The sequence below is a fragment of the Sciurus vulgaris genome, assembly GCF_902686455.1.
Source record: "Sciurus vulgaris genome assembly, chromosome: 8".
NCBI lineage: Eukaryota > Metazoa > Chordata > Mammalia > Rodentia > Sciuridae > Sciurus > Sciurus vulgaris.
In genome coordinates this window covers 99,297,384-99,315,600 of record NC_136468.1, presented here as the reverse complement: position 1 = coordinate 99,315,600, position 18,217 = coordinate 99,297,384, and the positions used below count along the sequence as shown (strand labels likewise).

Below are 18,217 nucleotides of genomic sequence, written 5' to 3'. Positions count from 1 at the left end.
ATTCTCCACCCCTACCCCCATTATATATCATCCTTCACTTATCAGGGAAAACATTCAATTTTTAAAAACAATTGTTACTTCTTATATGCCTTAGAGTATCAGGCAGCACTGCCTAATGGTTAGGAAGGAATAATGTGGTCTCTTTTGAGCTATGTGATATCAGATAAGTTATGTCTCTTTGTGCCTCAGTCTCCTTTCTCCTCTGTAAAATAGGTATAATCACAGTACCTACTTTATGATAATTAGGAGGACTAAATGACTTCATATCTGTAAATTGTTTGGATGTTATTAGTACAGAAGAAACAATAATTGGAATGGTATTCTCCAGTTTTTTTAAAAAATAGATATTGTGTATTTGTTTGTTTTGTTTCATCTATTCCAGAACAGGGAGAAGAGCTCTTCCTGATTCCATGTTAGCATCAGATTCAGTGCCTGACTTATTCTTGGCCCTGCTTGATTTATTTTGGGTGTTATAGAATCACCTTCTTAGATCAACAACAGGGGTCTTCAGATGAGCCTGATTTCCTTTGACTAGAGTAATTCAGTGAAGGCAGCCCTCCCTGGGGAAGTGGAAGCCTCTCCTGTTATCACTCCCTACTCTCTGATTTTCTACCTGGGCAGACTGTATGAAAACCAGCAGTCTCCCCTGCGAGAGTCATGTTCATTGCTGCTCAAGATGTAATGACAGCTCGCCTGGGCACCCCTATTCTCACTTTTGACCTGTTTTTATTTGGAAGCTGAGGTTTGAGGGAGGCTGTTAGGAGGAAACCTGTGAACCAGGAGGTTTGGGTGGTGTTCTGGCCATTTTGGTCACAGTCCCTCTACATCAGGTGGGGCATTGGCATGGTTCTCTAGTTGACAAATACATAAAATTCCATGCTAAAGTGGAGAAGGAGTGTATATCTTTCTTCCTGTTCCATTAGGGTTAGGTTTTATTTATTAAGGTAGTAAAACATATTACATACCTTCTATGGTACTTATGTGGCTCTCTGAAGTTCATGAGAATTCTAAGATTTTTCTGGAGATTTGCTATAAACCCATTTGTTATGAATTCTTTTTCTTCCTTAGAGTCTTTTTGTGGCAAGTTGGTAGGGCTTCTCTAGGGGATACCATTTTTAAAAAGGTCCTCTGTGTTGTAACTTTAATTTTCTGATTTTTAGCTGAGATCTTTCTAAAAGCCAAAACTGTCTGGGCTATTATTGAAGGGATTCCCTTCACAGATGAGTATGATTTTTGCCAACAAAGTGGCCAAATAAATAAAGAAGGGACTATGTTAACTTTAGTAGTGTAATTTATGACCAGTTAGTTTGGGATATTGTATTAGAGAAGTGAACTACAACATTGACAATTTTACAGTCACCCTAATACGGATACTGACTTTGTTAAGAAATTTGTCACGTTGCTGTGTTTTCCTTATGGAAGTGGAATGTGAGATCTGTGGAGTAAATGTTATCCAGTTAAGCATAGTAGTAGAAGTTACCCTGCATTCTAATCTTGCAGTTCTTCTTCCAGTGGCATTTTTACTTCTGACTAGTTCTGAAGAATAGTGATAAGTAGCAGCACCTGTTTTATAAGAACTTCTTTGGCTTTGTTCTTTTCTTCTCTCTCTCTGTATCCATACTATTGCATCTTTAATATGGATTCATAATTTTTATAGGGATGTTTATCACTAGAAATACATGATTTAGTTTTTACCCTTGGAGCCACAATCCTAGTATTTGTCTGTTCGCATACTGATGTGTCAGTTTTCTTCAGTAGACCTGTACATCATTAGTTTATATTTCATATACTTTTCTGTACAATAGAAATTCCTTATTCTTGAAAACACCGTTACCCCCTCTATAGGCAAAAGGAAGTTTATCCATTTGAATTAGTACTCTGCTTCATTTATTTTCAACTTATGTCTTAAAGGAGTTGCCTTAATTCAAATTCTGACATTTACCCTCTCTATAATTTGGAACATACTTAAGGCATTTGAATGTTGGTTTTTGTTGTTTTTGTTCTCTTTTATACTTCTTATACCATATGTGAAAAGTTATTTGCAAATTTTAGGCTATCTTATAAAGATAAATATCATATAAAGCTCTTTCTCAGCAAAGGAAGCAATCAATAATGTGAAAAGAGAGCCTACACAGTGGGAGAAAATCTTTTCCACACACACTTCAGATAGGGCACTGATCTTCAGAATTTATAAAGAACTTAAAAAACTTTACCCCCAAAATACAAAGAACCTAGTCAATAAATGGGCTAAGGAACTGGGCAGACACTTCACAGAAGAACATATACAGGTGATCAACAAATATATGAAAAAGTGCTCACCATCTCTAGTAATTAGAGAAATATAAATTAAAACTACCCCGAGATTTCATCTAACTCTAATTAGAATGGCTATTATCAAGAACACAGCAATAATAAGTGTTGACATGGATGTGGGGAAAAAGGCAAACTTATACATTGCTGGTGGAGTTGCAAATTGGTGCAACCACTCTGAAAAGCAGTATGGAGATTCCTCAGAAAACATGGCGTGGACCTACCATTTGACCCAGCTAGCCCACTCCTCAGTTTATACCCAAAGGACTTAAAATCAGCATACTATAGTGCTGCAGCCACATCAGTGTTCATGGCTGCTCAATTCACAATAATTACATTGTGGAACCAACCTAGATGCCCTTTAATAGATGAATGGATAAAGAAACTGTGGTACATGTACGCAATGGACTATTACTCAGCCTTAAAGAAGAATGAAAATCATGGCATTTGCTGGTAAATGGATGGAGTTGGAGAATATCATACTAAGTGAAATAAGCCAATCCCCAAAAAACAAAGGCCAAATGTTTTCTCTGATAAGTGGATGATGATACATAGCAAGGGCGGGGGTGACAAGGGCGGCGCAAGCAAAGAATGGAGGAACTTTGGATGGTGTAGAGGAAAATGGAGTGGTAGGAGTTGGGGAGGGGAAAATAGTAGACTGAGACAGACAGTATTACCCTATGTACCTGTATGATTACATGAATGGTGTGAATCTATGTTGTGTACAACCATAGAAATGAAATTGTACCCTATTTGTGTACAGTGAAGCAAAATGCAGTCTTTTTAAAAGAAAGATATGTAGAAGAACGGGCTTTGGAGTACTTGGGTTGTCGTCCCAACTCCTGTGTTTACGATTGTTATGACCTTAGGTAAGTAACTTATGTTTCTGACGAATTATCTGTTAAACAAACATGGTATTATTTGATCCTGACAGTGTTGCTCTGAGGATCAAATGAGACAGAACAAGATCCCCAACATAGTACCATATTGTCCATTGTGAACCTTTAAAAATACCACTTCACCCCACCAAAATTTTGATTTGCTATGGTGGGGTCCAACCATTTGTATCCATGAATTTTAACTGTTTAATCAGATTTGAAAACCATGGAGGTAAAGCATATTAAAACATTTAGGGATGTAAGGTAGTAGAAGTATAAGGCTTGACACGAGTGTGTTGTGACATTGTTGGGCTGAGAAGAAATCAATTGTTAGAAGGACTTTATCTTGCAAGTTTGGTAGGAGTTCATACTGAGGGTACTTCACTAAAGGGGCCACTTGTTGATTCCCTCCACTAAGTTTTAGGTGATATAAGACCTCCTTACTTATACCCAGTTTTCTTAAGAGTTTTAGGGATCTATCAAGTTAAACTTCCCTTGGTGAAGTCAAACCTTGAAAGCAATGCTTCCCTTTCCTCCTACTTAACCATCGTTTTGTTACAAGTTTTGTATATCCTGTACTTCTACATTTATTTAAAAGCAATGACTTTATACCCTCTGAACAATGAGACATAAGGTGGTAGTAGACATACCTGTGTCTGGCATGTCAAGAATATGTATTTACCGTGAGGTTTTCTCTTAGAATGTGTTTGTGACATGGCAAAGAGACAACTTCAGGGTAAATCAAATTCCCTCTGGGTTACATTGTATCATATGCTATTACTAGAACTCAAATAACACACATGTACAAGTGTATGAAAGCAGTAGTCATAAAATGAGTGGAGCATCTTGAAGATATTATCTGTTAATGCATGAATCTTTCTCCAAATATCATATCAACATGAGTGAATTTTCTCCTTGGGACTTGAAAGATTGAACCACTTGCAATTTAGTAACAGTCAAGCAAGAAGAAATTGAAAGCTTGAATAGTCTTGTATCTGTATAAAAGTTAAATTTGTTATTAAAAACCTCACAAAGAAGTCTTATTTTTAGCATGCTTGTGCTACTGTAACAGCATACCTTAGACTGGGTAATTTTTAAATAACAAAAATGTATTCCTCACAGTCCCGTAGGCTTATGAGTCCAATATGAAGGTACTGATTCAGTGTTAGGAGGGCTGCTCTCTCTGCTTTCAAGGTGGCACCTTGTCCCTGTGTTTTCACATGGCAGAAGGATGAATATTGTATCTTTGCATGGTGGTGGAAGGCAGAAGGAATAAGGGTCTAGCTAGTTCCTTTGATTCCTTTTATAAGGGCACTAATAGCCCATCCATGAGGGCACAGTCCTCCTGACGGCACGACCTCTTAATACTACCGCATTGAGGGTTATATTTCAACATATGAAATTTGGGTGGCACAAGCATCAGACCGTATTTGAAGCAAAGCCATTAGACACAAAGGACTTCACTGGTGAATTCCTCCAAAACTTGAAGAAAAAATAATAACACTACCTGAGAGACTAGAATAACAAATATGTCTCAAGTATTGGGAAATAGTTCCCATTGGCCCTATACTATTAGTTAGTTCCAGGTCTTTGAGATCTCCTGAAGTTCTTAGCCTCTGCTGGCGAGTATATAAATTAATTAAAATCACTTTACGAAATGGTTTGGCTGTCTATTAAATGTGAACATATTGGTAACCTACAATGTAGCATTTCTATTCCTAGTTATACACCCTTAAATGTGCATAAAGGTGCACCAAAATATTTGTAAAGAGTGTTATCCAGCATCATTATTCATGATAGCCCCAATCTGGAGACAACCCAGGTGGTCATTAGTGGAAGTGATACATGAATTATAGTCATGCATTAAAGAGTACCACACAACAATGACAAAGAACCAACTACTGCTATATGTAACAATATGGATGAATCCCACAAGGAAAATTTTGAATGAAGAAGCCAATGGAGTAGTACATGATTCCACATATATAAAATTCAAACACCAGCATGAATTACCCATGGTGATGAATTCTAGGATAGTGGTTAATTTGAAGTTAGTATTAACCAGGAAAAGAAACAGAGTGTTTTTGCGGGTTCCATTTCTTGATTTGACTGATGGTTGGCAGGTTAGATTGATGTCATAAACAAATGTATCAAGCTATAAATTAAATTTTTGTATCCTTTACAGTGTACTTATTATACCTCAGGTTTGTTTTTCATTTTTTCTTGTTATGGTTTAATTAAAGGACTCAAAAAATATAAATATGAACAAAGTAGCCTGAAACAACTTTAAGGTAGACATTGATAAGTGGGAACTTAAATATTTCATTTATATACTCTAAATAGATTCAGCATAAGATGGTAAATGAAGTACAGTTCATTACCATTTACCTAAACTCTTACCACATTGATCTGTGTGACTGATTTATGTATACATGATTCAAGAAAGAAACTCCTTTCTCCTTTAAGGAATAAAATAATAGTTCCTTTAGCATAACCTATGGGAAGTTCATAAAAGAATATTAATAACCTGTTCATATCTATTTCATTTTTGAAAGTTGGCATCCATTAATTTGTAGTGAATGAAGGGAACTCTGTCCATGGAATGCTTATGAAAGCTTAATTGCAGTAGCGTGCTCTCACCCTCATGGAATTGTTTTCATTGTGTTATTTAATAGTGGTCTCAGGGTATTCGAATTTTAAATGTTCTACTTTTTTTTTTTAACTATTATTATTGATAGTATGTTTTCTCATTGACTCAGCAGCCTTTTCTATTATTGTCATAATGAACCAACATGATCTATGTAATTTTTAGGTGCAGGTATTTGGACTATATTCTGGAGAAGAATTTCATGAGACTTTTGACTGTCCCATTAAAGTAAGTTTTTATTAAGTTTTAATCTTTCTAAGATTTTTTTCATCTCAGGCAATAAAGATTAGCAGTAATTCAAACACAACTAATCCTGTATTAATTTTGTCAGTGAGTGTCTGTTCATCAGTTATAATGTACTGATACCATTTGGATGATGTGACATGAAAGTAGGATGTACTTTAAGAGACTGTGATGTGTCTGTCTTCAGCGAGCTTTTATTTGGGGGGTTATGTGACACACATACACACATATGCACACCTACTCACACAGATACACAATCTGTGCTTTAAAACCTAGGTAAAATAACACTACAGTTCAAAGCTAAAAAGAGTCACTATTTGCAATTCTTTTTAGTGATGGCTTTTTAGTGATGGAGTGATATTTAATAAATGGACAGGAGCAAATGGAGAAGCTGGCTTTCCATGTGGAAGAACAACATAATAGAAATGGAGAAGCTAGAAAGTTCAAATTGTGTTCAGGAAGTGGCAAATAGTCTAATTTAGGTGATGCATAAAAGACTGATTTGGCAGGAGAACTGCACATACTAGAGCTAGCTCAGTCTGAAGGCTAAGGGATTTGGACTCCATCTGATAAGAGGAAATTATTGCATGTTTAAGAAAAAAGAAGTGACATTAATTAAGCTAAGCTTAAGGAAAATTAATACAGTTCCTGTATACAATATAGATTGCTAGTCTGATGGACAAGAGGCAAGAAGACCAGTTTTAGATAACAATTATAGTAAAATATCTATTGTACTTGTTAAAAAAGGAAGAGGTCATTTCTTTTTTTTTATTTCCACTTGTTTATTCAAACATTTATTGACCATTAGGTAAAGTAGCGATAAGATCTGACATGTGTTTTGTAAAGGCAAACTCACATAAGGAAGGGTGATTTAAACAGGAAAGTGGGGATGAGAGACAATTCAGAAGGCTAATGGAGTACTCTGGGCAAGATATTACAGGAGCTTGGTAAAAAGAGGGAGCAGGAGTATTCAAGATAGAGTAGAAGAAATGAATTTAGACAGCCCATGGGAGGTATACTTTTTAGCTTTAGTGATAGATTAGATGAGGATGATGAAAGATGGAGCTGAGCGTAAATCCAGGTTCTTGCTTTGATAATGGTGTGGGAGAATGCGTTAAGGGATGGTTTGAGTAAGGGATGGTTGAGTAAGGGTTGCTAGTTTGGTCTGAATTTAGATAACTGTAGTACATCAAGTGGGCATATAGAGGTTTTTGAAACATGAGTATGGAATTTAAGGATAGATATTGGCCCTTAAATACAAAGTTGATACCCATAGTTGAGTAAGGCAAACCTATTTTAAAAGATATTGTTCCATTTAAACTATAGAGTGAGAAGAGAAGACCAATCTTGAAATTCTGGAGCATCCTTAATTTAAAAACTTGTGTGGTGGAAGCAAAAACAGTAAAGGAGTGGTCCAAGAAGCAGCAGTTTTAAGGACTGGACACCAGGAGAATGGTGTCGGGCACACAAAGGAGACAGTGCTTCCAGAGCAAAGAAGTAGGTGGCATTGCCAAAGGTAGCTGGAATTTTAAGTGGTAGGAAGGCTGAATCAAAGGTGTTTTATTTGGTAATTATGAAGTTACTGATGACCTCAGCGAGGACAACTTCAAGAGGAAATTGGAGGCGAGGGTGTCAGAACAACCAGTAATTATTCCTCATTCAGGAAATTTGGTAATAAAGAAGATAGAGTATATGGCACACAAAACAGGCAGTGTCCGGGGAACGGTTCTGCAGATCATGTTTTGGCTCATTGTAAGAATTGGTAGAGAGGGAGAGATTAAAAATAAAAGAGAATACTTAATGGAGCAGCACTAAGCAGTGACATTGACTTAGAGTAGGTAATTTTGGAAGAATTCTAGCCCCCCACTCTACCTGTGAGACAGGCACAAGGTGAGGCTCAGCCCAACTATTGAAAAGTACAGCAGTGAAGGAGGAGCAGTTTATGGCAGTTGCCCTGGTGGCTTTATTTTCTTATGCTGGAAGGAGAGGAAACAGGTAAAATGAAGTTTTTAATTTGCAGAGATGTTCGTTTTGCTTTAGGCAAGAACTAGAAGGACTCTTATGAGAGATTTTAAGAATGTAAAACAATGGAATATGTAAATCCTTCTATATTGGTATTTAGGATGGATTAGGAAAGTGTTGAAGGGAAGGCTAACCTGGGAGGTAGGAAGGTTAAAAGAATGAAGGGCCCTATGCTAAGCCCTAAAAACAATAGTATGAGAGAAATCTGTTAACCTATTCCACTGAAGGAGGGGAATGTATTAGTCCATTAATAAGAATATAAAATGTTTTTAAGTGAAGGTTAGAAAAGGTCAGAATTTATTGTTACTGATTTTATGGATAGTCTGGGTTTAAAAGACAGAATGTATGCAAGCTTACAGCCATAATAGATGAGCCACAAAAGTGGGAATTGTGCTAATTGGAGCCACTAGAGCATCATTATTGCCTTCATTGCCCCCCCCCCCACTATATGTTAATGATATTATATAATCATAAAGCCACTAGCAGTAACAAAGAGTGGTGGTAATAAGTGCAGCCTTGGGAGAGACCTGTGTAATGGGACTGAGGAGAGATTGAGTGGAAAGCAAATGAAAATCATAGGGACAGGAACTTAGGTTATGAACCAGAGGTGAGGACCCTAATGGTTAGCTCTAAACCGCTTAGTGCCTATATCTCTATTGCCTCAACCTCTGACAGGGTCTTGGTAGAACTGCAAATTGTGTGGGAGGCTGTATTGCCTCAGCTCTTCCACTACGTGCCATTCATCAGTGGAAGCCATCCTGAACAAGAAGATAGTCAGGTTCTCTCGGTGGGTTTCTTCTATGAATTGTATTTAGTTACAAGTAGTTTTACACACTACTACCTTGAAGACCTCCCTTGCTGCCTCTGAAGAGTGGGTGTCTACTCACAGTGGGTCTTCACTCAGCTAGAAACTAGAACTAATCATTTTAGTCTTAGAGTTTTCATCTGAATTTAGAGTTTTGAGCAAAACTCAGTCTCAGAATGTATACATTACTTCCTACAAGGTATTAAGATAGTTTTTAATTCATGCAGCTCATAATGTATAAAGGATTTTCATTCAGTGTTTTAACTGTGACTTTTACACTAGGCTTGGGTCTTTTTCTCTTGTAGATCATTGCTGTGCACCCACATTTTGTGAGGTCCAGTTGCAAGCAGTTTGTGACCGGAGGAAAGAAGGTAAATATTGTGTGTGTCTATCATGATGTGGAGCTGTTGAGGGGTGTTTCATTTGATTTGTAATGTATCCTTAATGTTTTTAATGTCTATTTTTCAGGAGAATCTTTGAGAAAGAAAACTATAGTGAATTGTAAGAACATTATCTCTTGGGGTTGTTGTGACCTTAGTGTTTTTTTACTACCTTCCTTTGAAGTAGGTACAGAACAAAAAAAAGATGTTATTCAGCCACCACCTGGAGATTCAATATATTGTCCCTTCTACAAAAAAAGAGGCAGCATTTAAAAATAACAAAAAAGCAATTAAATTAGTGGTGTTTTTCCCCTGTACAGAAAATCCCTTACAGGCTTTGATAAAATTTTAGGATAATTATTAGTACTCTTCATTGTCTTATTGCTGGTACATTTTATTTACTTAGTGAAACCTTTCTCTACATGATTATCTTTCTAATTATAATAAGTTCTCAAATTAAAGAATCATTCTGCTGATAGTATAAATCAATTTTTTCTTTTAATGAAAAATATTTTCAAAGCCATTTTTATAGCAAAACACTGTCCATACTGGAACTTAAATATTGCTACTTTTTCACTTTAGAGCCACTGAAAAGAAAGTAGTGTGTGCTTTTCTTTCTCTCTTTAAAGTAGTATATAGATATGAGATGACTACATTTTTTGAGGCCCAGCTACTCAAGTATTTTGAGTGTTTTGTGACAGTTATCTCTTGTTTCTCCATGGTCTGATAGTTCATGGAATGATGGCAGGAAAGCATACTGGTCATTCCCTAAGTCACTATCATGGGTATGGGGCAGGTCTGGGGATCCTGATTTGAGCCCAAGGCATGAAACTGAGATTGTACCATCTTTCATTTTTGCTTAAGAGGTAGCTCCTTCCCTTCCACCTCGTAACCCATTGTTATTCTTTAGTTGTAGTCTCATTTGCCCCATGTAAAAATATATATGGTACTAGTCATTGGGAATTACAGACTTACTCTTAGACCTATAGCTCATCTACTCCTACAAAAGTACCTACCTTCCTTGCCTTTGTCAACCTTGGGAAAGAGTAGCTTTAGAATTCCACATACTTTTCTTTATTAAACATGTTTCTGGGGAATTTTGTGTGTGATATAGCATTAATTTATTTAACTGTGATTTAAGCTCATGCATTTTCATTTAAAACTCAGTGAGGATAAAGCTTTGGTGAGTCATTGCCATTTAATATTAATGAAATTAAACAAGAAAAATTTTATTATTTCATAATCAGAAATTAAAACGTGACTTAGCAATGAGGTTCCAGCTGAAGGTCTGTTGAGGCTGCTTTCAAGACATTGGCGGGGCTGCAGTCATCAGAGGCTTGATTGGGTTTTCAGGGTCTGCTTTGAAGATGTCTGCTGCTCTCTTACTAATTATCTACCATGTACTTAAAATATTGATGAATCAGTTTGGTTGAAATATTTCCCTAAGGAGTTAGAGATTTTACCATCCCCTATTTCTTGAAGGCATTAGAAATAGGAAATTGCCAGAGATAACATAAGTGTTGCTCTCCAAGTAGAACTCAGAATCTGAAGGCGAAATTTTCCTTTGTTGGTATGGGTTCTTAACAATTTGGGTATTTATGAAGTTTAATAATTTCATTTATCTTGTTAGGGATAATAGTAACCTCATAAAATTTGTCATTAATTTTGCTACACACATGTCTACCTCCAGGATGCTTGGGTTCCAAAATTACAAATTCTTCCCCCCTCTATATAGTAAGTGATAACATTTACAGGAAGAATTATGTAAACTTGACAGTTTGGTTCAGATCTCATTGAGTAAAGTCATGAGCATTGCAGAAATAGCAGAGTTATCCAGCATCTCAGTGTTGGCAGGGTTATGTAGGAAGAACTTGGAGTTGGTACAAAATGGATGTGATAGCAATAAAAATAAGTAGAATTCACCAGAGACTGATGATGTAAAAACATCAGAGTTTTCATTCATCTCTTCACTTACTGACTATTCGATTGATGATTCTGTGTTCAGTCTACTTTGAGAAAGAATTCTGACTTTCTCTTTTTCCTATTTAGCGCTCCAGGAATGCATCTGTGCATTTCTCTTTTCAAGCACAAAAATATGTTAGTGTGGAAACAACATGAAACTAAGTAAAAACAATTCAGATCATCTTATGAAAAATGAATTTAAAAATGATGTTTTTATCAAATTAGAATTTCTGGATTAAAATAACTTAAAAAAATACAGTAATCTTAAATATTTAAATACAAGACGGTATATGGGGCTTGATAAAAGTACATGTGTAATAGTTTGAAGTGCAAAATCATGTGATTATACATATCGCTGTCAATGATATTAAGTAATTTTTTTAGATTTTTAATGGTTTTATTGAAAGATAATTTTATACCATAAAGTTCACCAGTTTAAAGTATGCTGTTCAGTAGTTTTTAGTTATATTTATAGTGTTGTGCAAGCAGCAGCATAATCTGATTTTAGAACATTTTCATTCCCTATAATCCTTGTGCCCCACCATCTTTTCTCCCCTTCTTCCATCCCTAGGTAACCACCAATCTACTTTATCTGTAAATTCGCTTACACTGGACATTTCTTATAAATGGAATCATAGTATGTGGTATTGCATCTGGCTTTTTTTCATTAGTTTATTTAGCACACGTATGTTGTAACGTGTATCAATACTTCATTCCTTGGATGAACAAATCTTATTTTACAGATATATCTTATTATTTATCTACTTTATCAGTTGATGAACATTTAGGTTCTTCCTTTTGGTAATTATGAATAATGCTGCCATGAACATTTTATGCAATTTCTTGTGACTCTGTGTTTTCATTTCTCAAGTGCAAGATTGTTGAATCATGGTAACTGGTGAGCATTCTGAGGTACTGTCAAACTATTTTCAAAGTTATTGTACCATTTTACATCTTCTACAGAAATACTTGAGGGTTTCAGGTTTTCAACTTTGTCTCCAACATTCATTTTTATCTATCTATTTGATTATAGCCATTCTTGTATACCACTGTGACTCTCACTTGTTTCTCTAATGACTTAATTTTGTCATGCATCTCCTTTCATGTCCTCATTAACCATTTGCATGTCTCCTTTGGAGAAACATCATTTAAATTCTTTGCCAATTTCTAAACTGTGTTATTTGTAATATAGTTGTAAACATTCTTTATGTATTCTGGACGTATGTTTCTTATCAGTCCTATGATTTGGAAATATTTTTTCTCAGCCTCTGAGCTGCCTTTTCACATTATTGATGACATCCTTAGAAGTGTAAAAGTTGCATCTAAAATACCCAAAATCAAGGTCACAGAGATTAATGCTTATGTATTCTTCTAAGAATTTTACGGTTTTAACTTTTAAGTTTGGTCTCGGATCTACTCTTTGAGTTCATTTTTGTGCATGGTGTAAGGTAGGGGTCTAAATTCATTCTTCTGCATGTGGATATCCATTTGTCCCACCATGTGCTGAAACAAGTGTTCTTTCCCCATTGTGCTGGCCCCTTTGTTGAAAAATCAGTTAACCATAAATGTCAGCGTTTATTTCTGGACTTGCAGTTCTGTTGATCTGTATGTCTATCCTTGTGCCAGCATCCCTTTTAGGTTTTGTTTATTTAATTTTATTGTACTGAAGATCAAGCCCAGGGCCTATGCATGCTAGGTAAGTGCCCTACTGAAGGACATTTCCAGCTCCACCTTTTGCATTTTAGAGCCACTAAGTTTGCTATAATTACTTACAGTATGGCAAACAAGTTAATAATTACTCTTAGAACATTTTGAATTTCAGTTCTTTTCCTTTAAAAAGCCATTATAATTTCTCCAACTTACATTAGAGGCTTTAAAAATCTAAGTGTTTCCTCTAAGGATTTGTAAGCATGCAAACTATTGACTTATGTCTTTATTATGTAAATACATACTTAGTAGTAAAAAGTAACATTTATTTGATAAACTATAATGACATCTTTGTGTACAGTTAGAGTTTCAAAACGCATACTATCTTGGTGTGGTTCCAGTGTCTTCTCTATGTGTATGGTATGCACTTTTAAAGATCAATCATAGTGCATGGTTTTGACATTAGTGTGTTCTGCTTATTTTGTTCAAGATGTTTCAGGAAGTGTTCTTCTAATTTTGTCTCATCCAGCGAGTACAATGAAGACTCGGCTCTCAAATGAAGTTTTAAGGTCTTTATTTTTATGGGAGAGCTTCTGAGCCGAGTGCCTGGTTCTTCCTCCTCCTCCACCGCCGCCGTCTTCTTCTTCTTCTTCTCTTGTCGCGCAGCTCACTCTCTCCTTTTCTCTCATGCAGCTGCCACTTCTCTCTTCTTCCTCTCTCGTCGCGCCTTGGCCACCTCTCCTCTTCTCTCCTCCTGCAGCTGCTGCCTGCCCTCCTTGCCTTGCTCACTCCCGCCGCCACGCAAAGTACGCAGCTTTATGGGATATAACAGCCAATCACCTTAACGGGTCAGGCGTTTGGCTCGTGGAGACTTAATGGTGGGTAATGAGGACATGTACTGATCACGAGCTAAGCACAGACGTGGAGGAGATCAGTCAGCCAATAGAAAGCACTTCCTTAAAGTTGTTTTTCTTGCAGTTGGGCTTCTCGGCGCCATCTTAGGGCGAGGCCAGCCACCACTGCAGGCCCTACAGGGCAGCGGCCCCCAACATAATTTCATTAAGGAATATATCTGATTTTAAAAAAGGTTTTAGAAGATAATATTAAGAAAGGAGGACTATTCTGAAATGATTTGTTTCACTTGGAAAGTGCTAGCAAAGAGGAGGTACTCTTTTATAACTGCGTTACGGAAGTTTATATCTTTGAAAAATGAGAAAAGCAAAGACACTTTGACCCAGTTGAAATGCTAATCATTTTAATTGCAATTTTAAACTAGCACCATAAGCAGAACAAGTTTGAGAAAATGCCAGCATTTAGCAAATGGTTGTAAACCTTGCAATAATCATAGTTGTGAATTCCAAGACTTTCTTTACTTGGAGTAGGTAACAGATCACATAGAGAAAAATGAGAATGAAGACAGACAACATATGACTGAGGTCATTGACCTTCTGCCTTTAAGAAACAATTTAATCTTCAAACAAATTAGAGCAGACTAGCCAAATGAAAATGTAGTATGGAATAAAGGCATTCTTAACCCTTAAGAACACCGATGTACAGACTGATCATCTGTTCTATGATCCTTAGAATTGTATACAAACTTCTGTAAACAGTGGGTCAGTAGCACAGAGACTAAAAGAGCTAAGTAAGAAAATGAAGGTCCTACAATGAGGTATTCATCTCGTTCAAAGAACCAGTTGAGAGAAGTCCAAGTTAATATTTTACTTGTTTTATTATTATTAATGTTTTTGATTCCCATAAAAGAAATTGAAGTAATTAGAACATTGATTTTAAAATAGTGCTGCAAAATGGCAATGTAGCAGAAAAAAAAAATCCTGAAACTGTAGTTCAACACATTTATTGATATTTCCTTTTTAAGGTTCTAGTGGCTTAGGTCTTTAGAGATAGCTATCTATGAAGGACTGGGAATAGGAGGCTCTACTTCTCTTTGGCATAAACTTTTATTTTATATTTTCAAGGTAACTTCTTAGTAGTTGAATGCCAGAGCTGTATTTATGGATTCTATTGCTTGACACATGAGCATAAAAAGCTTATTCTAAATTCTGTTTTGTTTCCATGTTGGGAAAAAAAAAAAAAAAAAGGAAAGAAAGAAAAGGAGAAGCACATCTCTTAAAAGTGCCGTTGGAGAGAGGTTTCAAATGCATGAACCTATGGACTTTTTTAAAGTGTAGCCTTCATGTGTAGCAAGAATTCTAATACATGAGCATAACAAATGAAGTTCTGTTTTTCAAGTAGATCTTATCTGTTTTTATTTTTAATTATACAACTTTCTCTGTCAGCAAGATAAACCTCAGGTTCATATAATCTTTACCTTTGAACTATGCAGTTCATAATAACTGTTTCTACTACTTTGACAAATTTTTAAATTGTCGTGATTCTGTTTTCAGTGAAGTTCATTTTAGAAATGAGATAGTCAGCTGTTTGGTGGTATACTAGGATAGAATAAGGGGACCTGACCGCAGGGACGAGTTGCTTTGTAAGCTAGAAAATGTCAGTCAGCAAGTGAGAGAACCTGTGTGAATGAAATGAGAAGTACTTGACTGTTCAGGGCTGAAGGCTGCTGGCAAATTTTACCTGAAGGACAGGGACGGTAGCATCAGCCAGCTTCTGGAAGCCTCCAGTGGTGATTCTCAAGTAAGATTGCATTTTGAAAGAGATTCAATAGGAGCAGCTTCTTTTAAAAGTACAAATTTTAAAAAATTTTTTCAAAATTATTTTTTATTTTTTTCTGCTTTATTGAAGTATATTAACAAATAAAAATTGCATATGTTTAATATGTACAGTATGATGAGTTGATATGTGTATGTTGTGAAACAGTGGCTACAGTGTCAGTAACATATGTTACCTCACAGTTACCTTTTTGACTGTGATGAGAACACTCAAGGTCTACTCTCTTAACAAATTTCAATTGTCCAAAATAGTGTTATTAACTGTAGTCACCATACTGTACATTAGATCCCCAGAAGTTGTCTTAAAACTGAAAATCTGTACCCTTTGACCAACATCTCTCCATTTCCCCCAGCCCCAGCTGAGTATTTTTAGAATTGAGATTGATCAAGGATTCTTTTCTTATCACTGTGATCACTGAACATGAAATGTCAAGGTACTACCTTATGTGTTTGCTTATTTTCAGTTTGGAATTGGGAATTCTTAGGGTTAGAAGGATTTTAACATTATTCCTTTCTAAAAGTCTGCTGTGCACAACCTTTGGCTCTCCAGGATATGTTTGCAAATTGTCAGTTACTTGGTCATGGGCATTCTTATATATGCACACTTTAATCACACAGATGTTACAATGGTAACTTTCAAGTGAAGCCCCTGCATATTTTTATAAATTAAAAATATGTGTCTTAAGGTTTCCTAGTCAGTTCAATGTTAAACTGCAGGCAGCCATAAAATATATGTCCTAATGGTTACGTGTTGAACAATTTTAAATAAATACTTTTATTTCTTTTACATACTGTATTACAAATTGTGGTTCCATTCCTAGAAATTCATTTCATGCTCTCAATGTACCAAAATTGATTACCTTTAATTAATAGGAAATAAAACTCAAACATAACTTTCACAAACCCTTTTGAGGTATGTAAAACTAGATCATAAAGTAACTAACTCTGTTGTTAAGGTATATTTTGGCAGAGTTTCTGTATATTCTAGACTGATTAAGCCTAAAAATAGAAATATTTTGCTTAAAATAAAAATAATTTACAATATCAAAAGTAAGCATTCTTCATTGCTTTCATAATTTTTCATTTATCTCAAATATCAGGTGTATTTTTTTGATGTCACTATGTAGGATGTTCAATTTCTTTGATGCCTATAAGAGATGGTGTGAGGGAAATGTATCCATTGGAACTTTGTTTTTTCTTACATTCCCTTAAATCATACACATCAAAAATTCCTGTTAAGAAGACACTTTTTTTCTTTAATGAGTTCAGCTAATTTTTTCCTGTGTAATATTAACTAACTGCATTGATTGCAGCTTTTACTTGAACTCTGATGTTAAGGCCACTGTCTATTCCTGGAACAATCAAACCATCTTTTAATACCAGTTGATTATTGTTAATACTGAGAGGTTCCCACCCTCCCTCACACTATTCTTTCTTTTCTGTCTTTCCAGTGTTGGGGATCAAACCCCAAGCCTTGTGAATGCTAGGCAAGCACTCTGCCACTAAGCCCTTCCCCCAGCCCCCTCTTTCTTTCTTAAATGAGGCTCTATATAAAGCATAGTGTTAGGATTATAATCATTGTTAATTGGCATTACTAAAACAAACTAAATCATTTATTTCACAGGAATATTGAACACAGCCTTGTGTCAGGGTCCACATTAGGTGCTTTATACATAGTCTCTTGTGTTCAGGAATGGTGAGTGGTGAGTTTCCAAAGGAATCTTAAGTGGGACAGTATTGGTAGAATGTAGTTAATAAGATCATTAATTAATCAGAATGGTGTTTGGTAGAAAACTGAGTCTTCTGAGTCTTTTAAAAGTGAAAAAAAAAGTGTATTTATATGTAAGTTTCACTGTGAGGTCATCTTGTAATTTTTCATTGTGTTTATGCATTTTGGAGTCACCCCACCTTGGTTGTTTTTGTTTGTTTGTTCGTTTTTCCTTCTAATTTTCAAGTTCATTTTCAGCCACCATTCCCCTTTGATGTTGTAACAGTGAGAATTGGAATAAACCAAATGTCTAATAATTGTGAATTAGCTTTGTCAGTGTCCTGCAACCAAAGATCTCTAGGTTCCCTGTAGGCATTAGAAAGAGGATGCTAAGGAAAAGGTACTGTAGAATTGAGACTGTTGGGAGATGATTTGGGGGAGATTTAAGGAAGCAGGAGTTTGCTGCAGATTGCATGCTGTCAGGAAGCAAGATTAATTGTATACCTGGATATTTTAATAAATCTTATCCAGAAGACTAGGAAAAGCTGGCATGGTGGCACATGCCTGTAATTGCTGAGGCAGGAGGATCATGAGTTCAAAGCCAGCCTCAGCATCTTAGCAAAGCTCTCAGCAACTTAGTGAAACCCTGTCTCTACATAAAAAATAAAAAAGGGCTAGAGATGTGGCTCAGTGGTTAAGTGCCCCTGAATTCATTCCCTGGTACAAATTAATATAAAAGACTAAGCCAATGCTGAAGTTAAAATTGACAAAGCAGCAGCAGTTTCTTATTTTAACCAGGATGGCTGTGTGATTATTTTTGGAAAATATTTATTGAGACATGATTATGAAGTGGTCTTATTTTGTCTTGATCAACTTCATGGTCACAGAGTGGCCTTGTCTGATATTGGTGTTCCATGAAATTGTTTAT

The 18,217-nt window shown here is 35.9% G+C and overlaps 1 protein-coding gene across 2 annotated transcripts in view; it reads left to right on the top strand.

Annotated features, from left to right (window-relative positions):
• Positions 1 to 18,217, top strand: part of VPS41 (VPS41 subunit of HOPS complex) — a 161,762-nt gene that overhangs the window by 69,312 nt on the left and 74,233 nt on the right. For both annotated transcript variants that reach the window (XM_079151749.1, XM_079151750.1), the window contains 2 exons: positions 6,001 to 6,063; positions 9,211 to 9,276. In XM_079151749.1, coding sequence (XP_079007875.1) covers positions 6,001 to 6,063; positions 9,211 to 9,276 — 129 coding nt within the window. The remainder of the gene's footprint in view (positions 1 to 6,000; positions 6,064 to 9,210; positions 9,277 to 18,217) is intronic.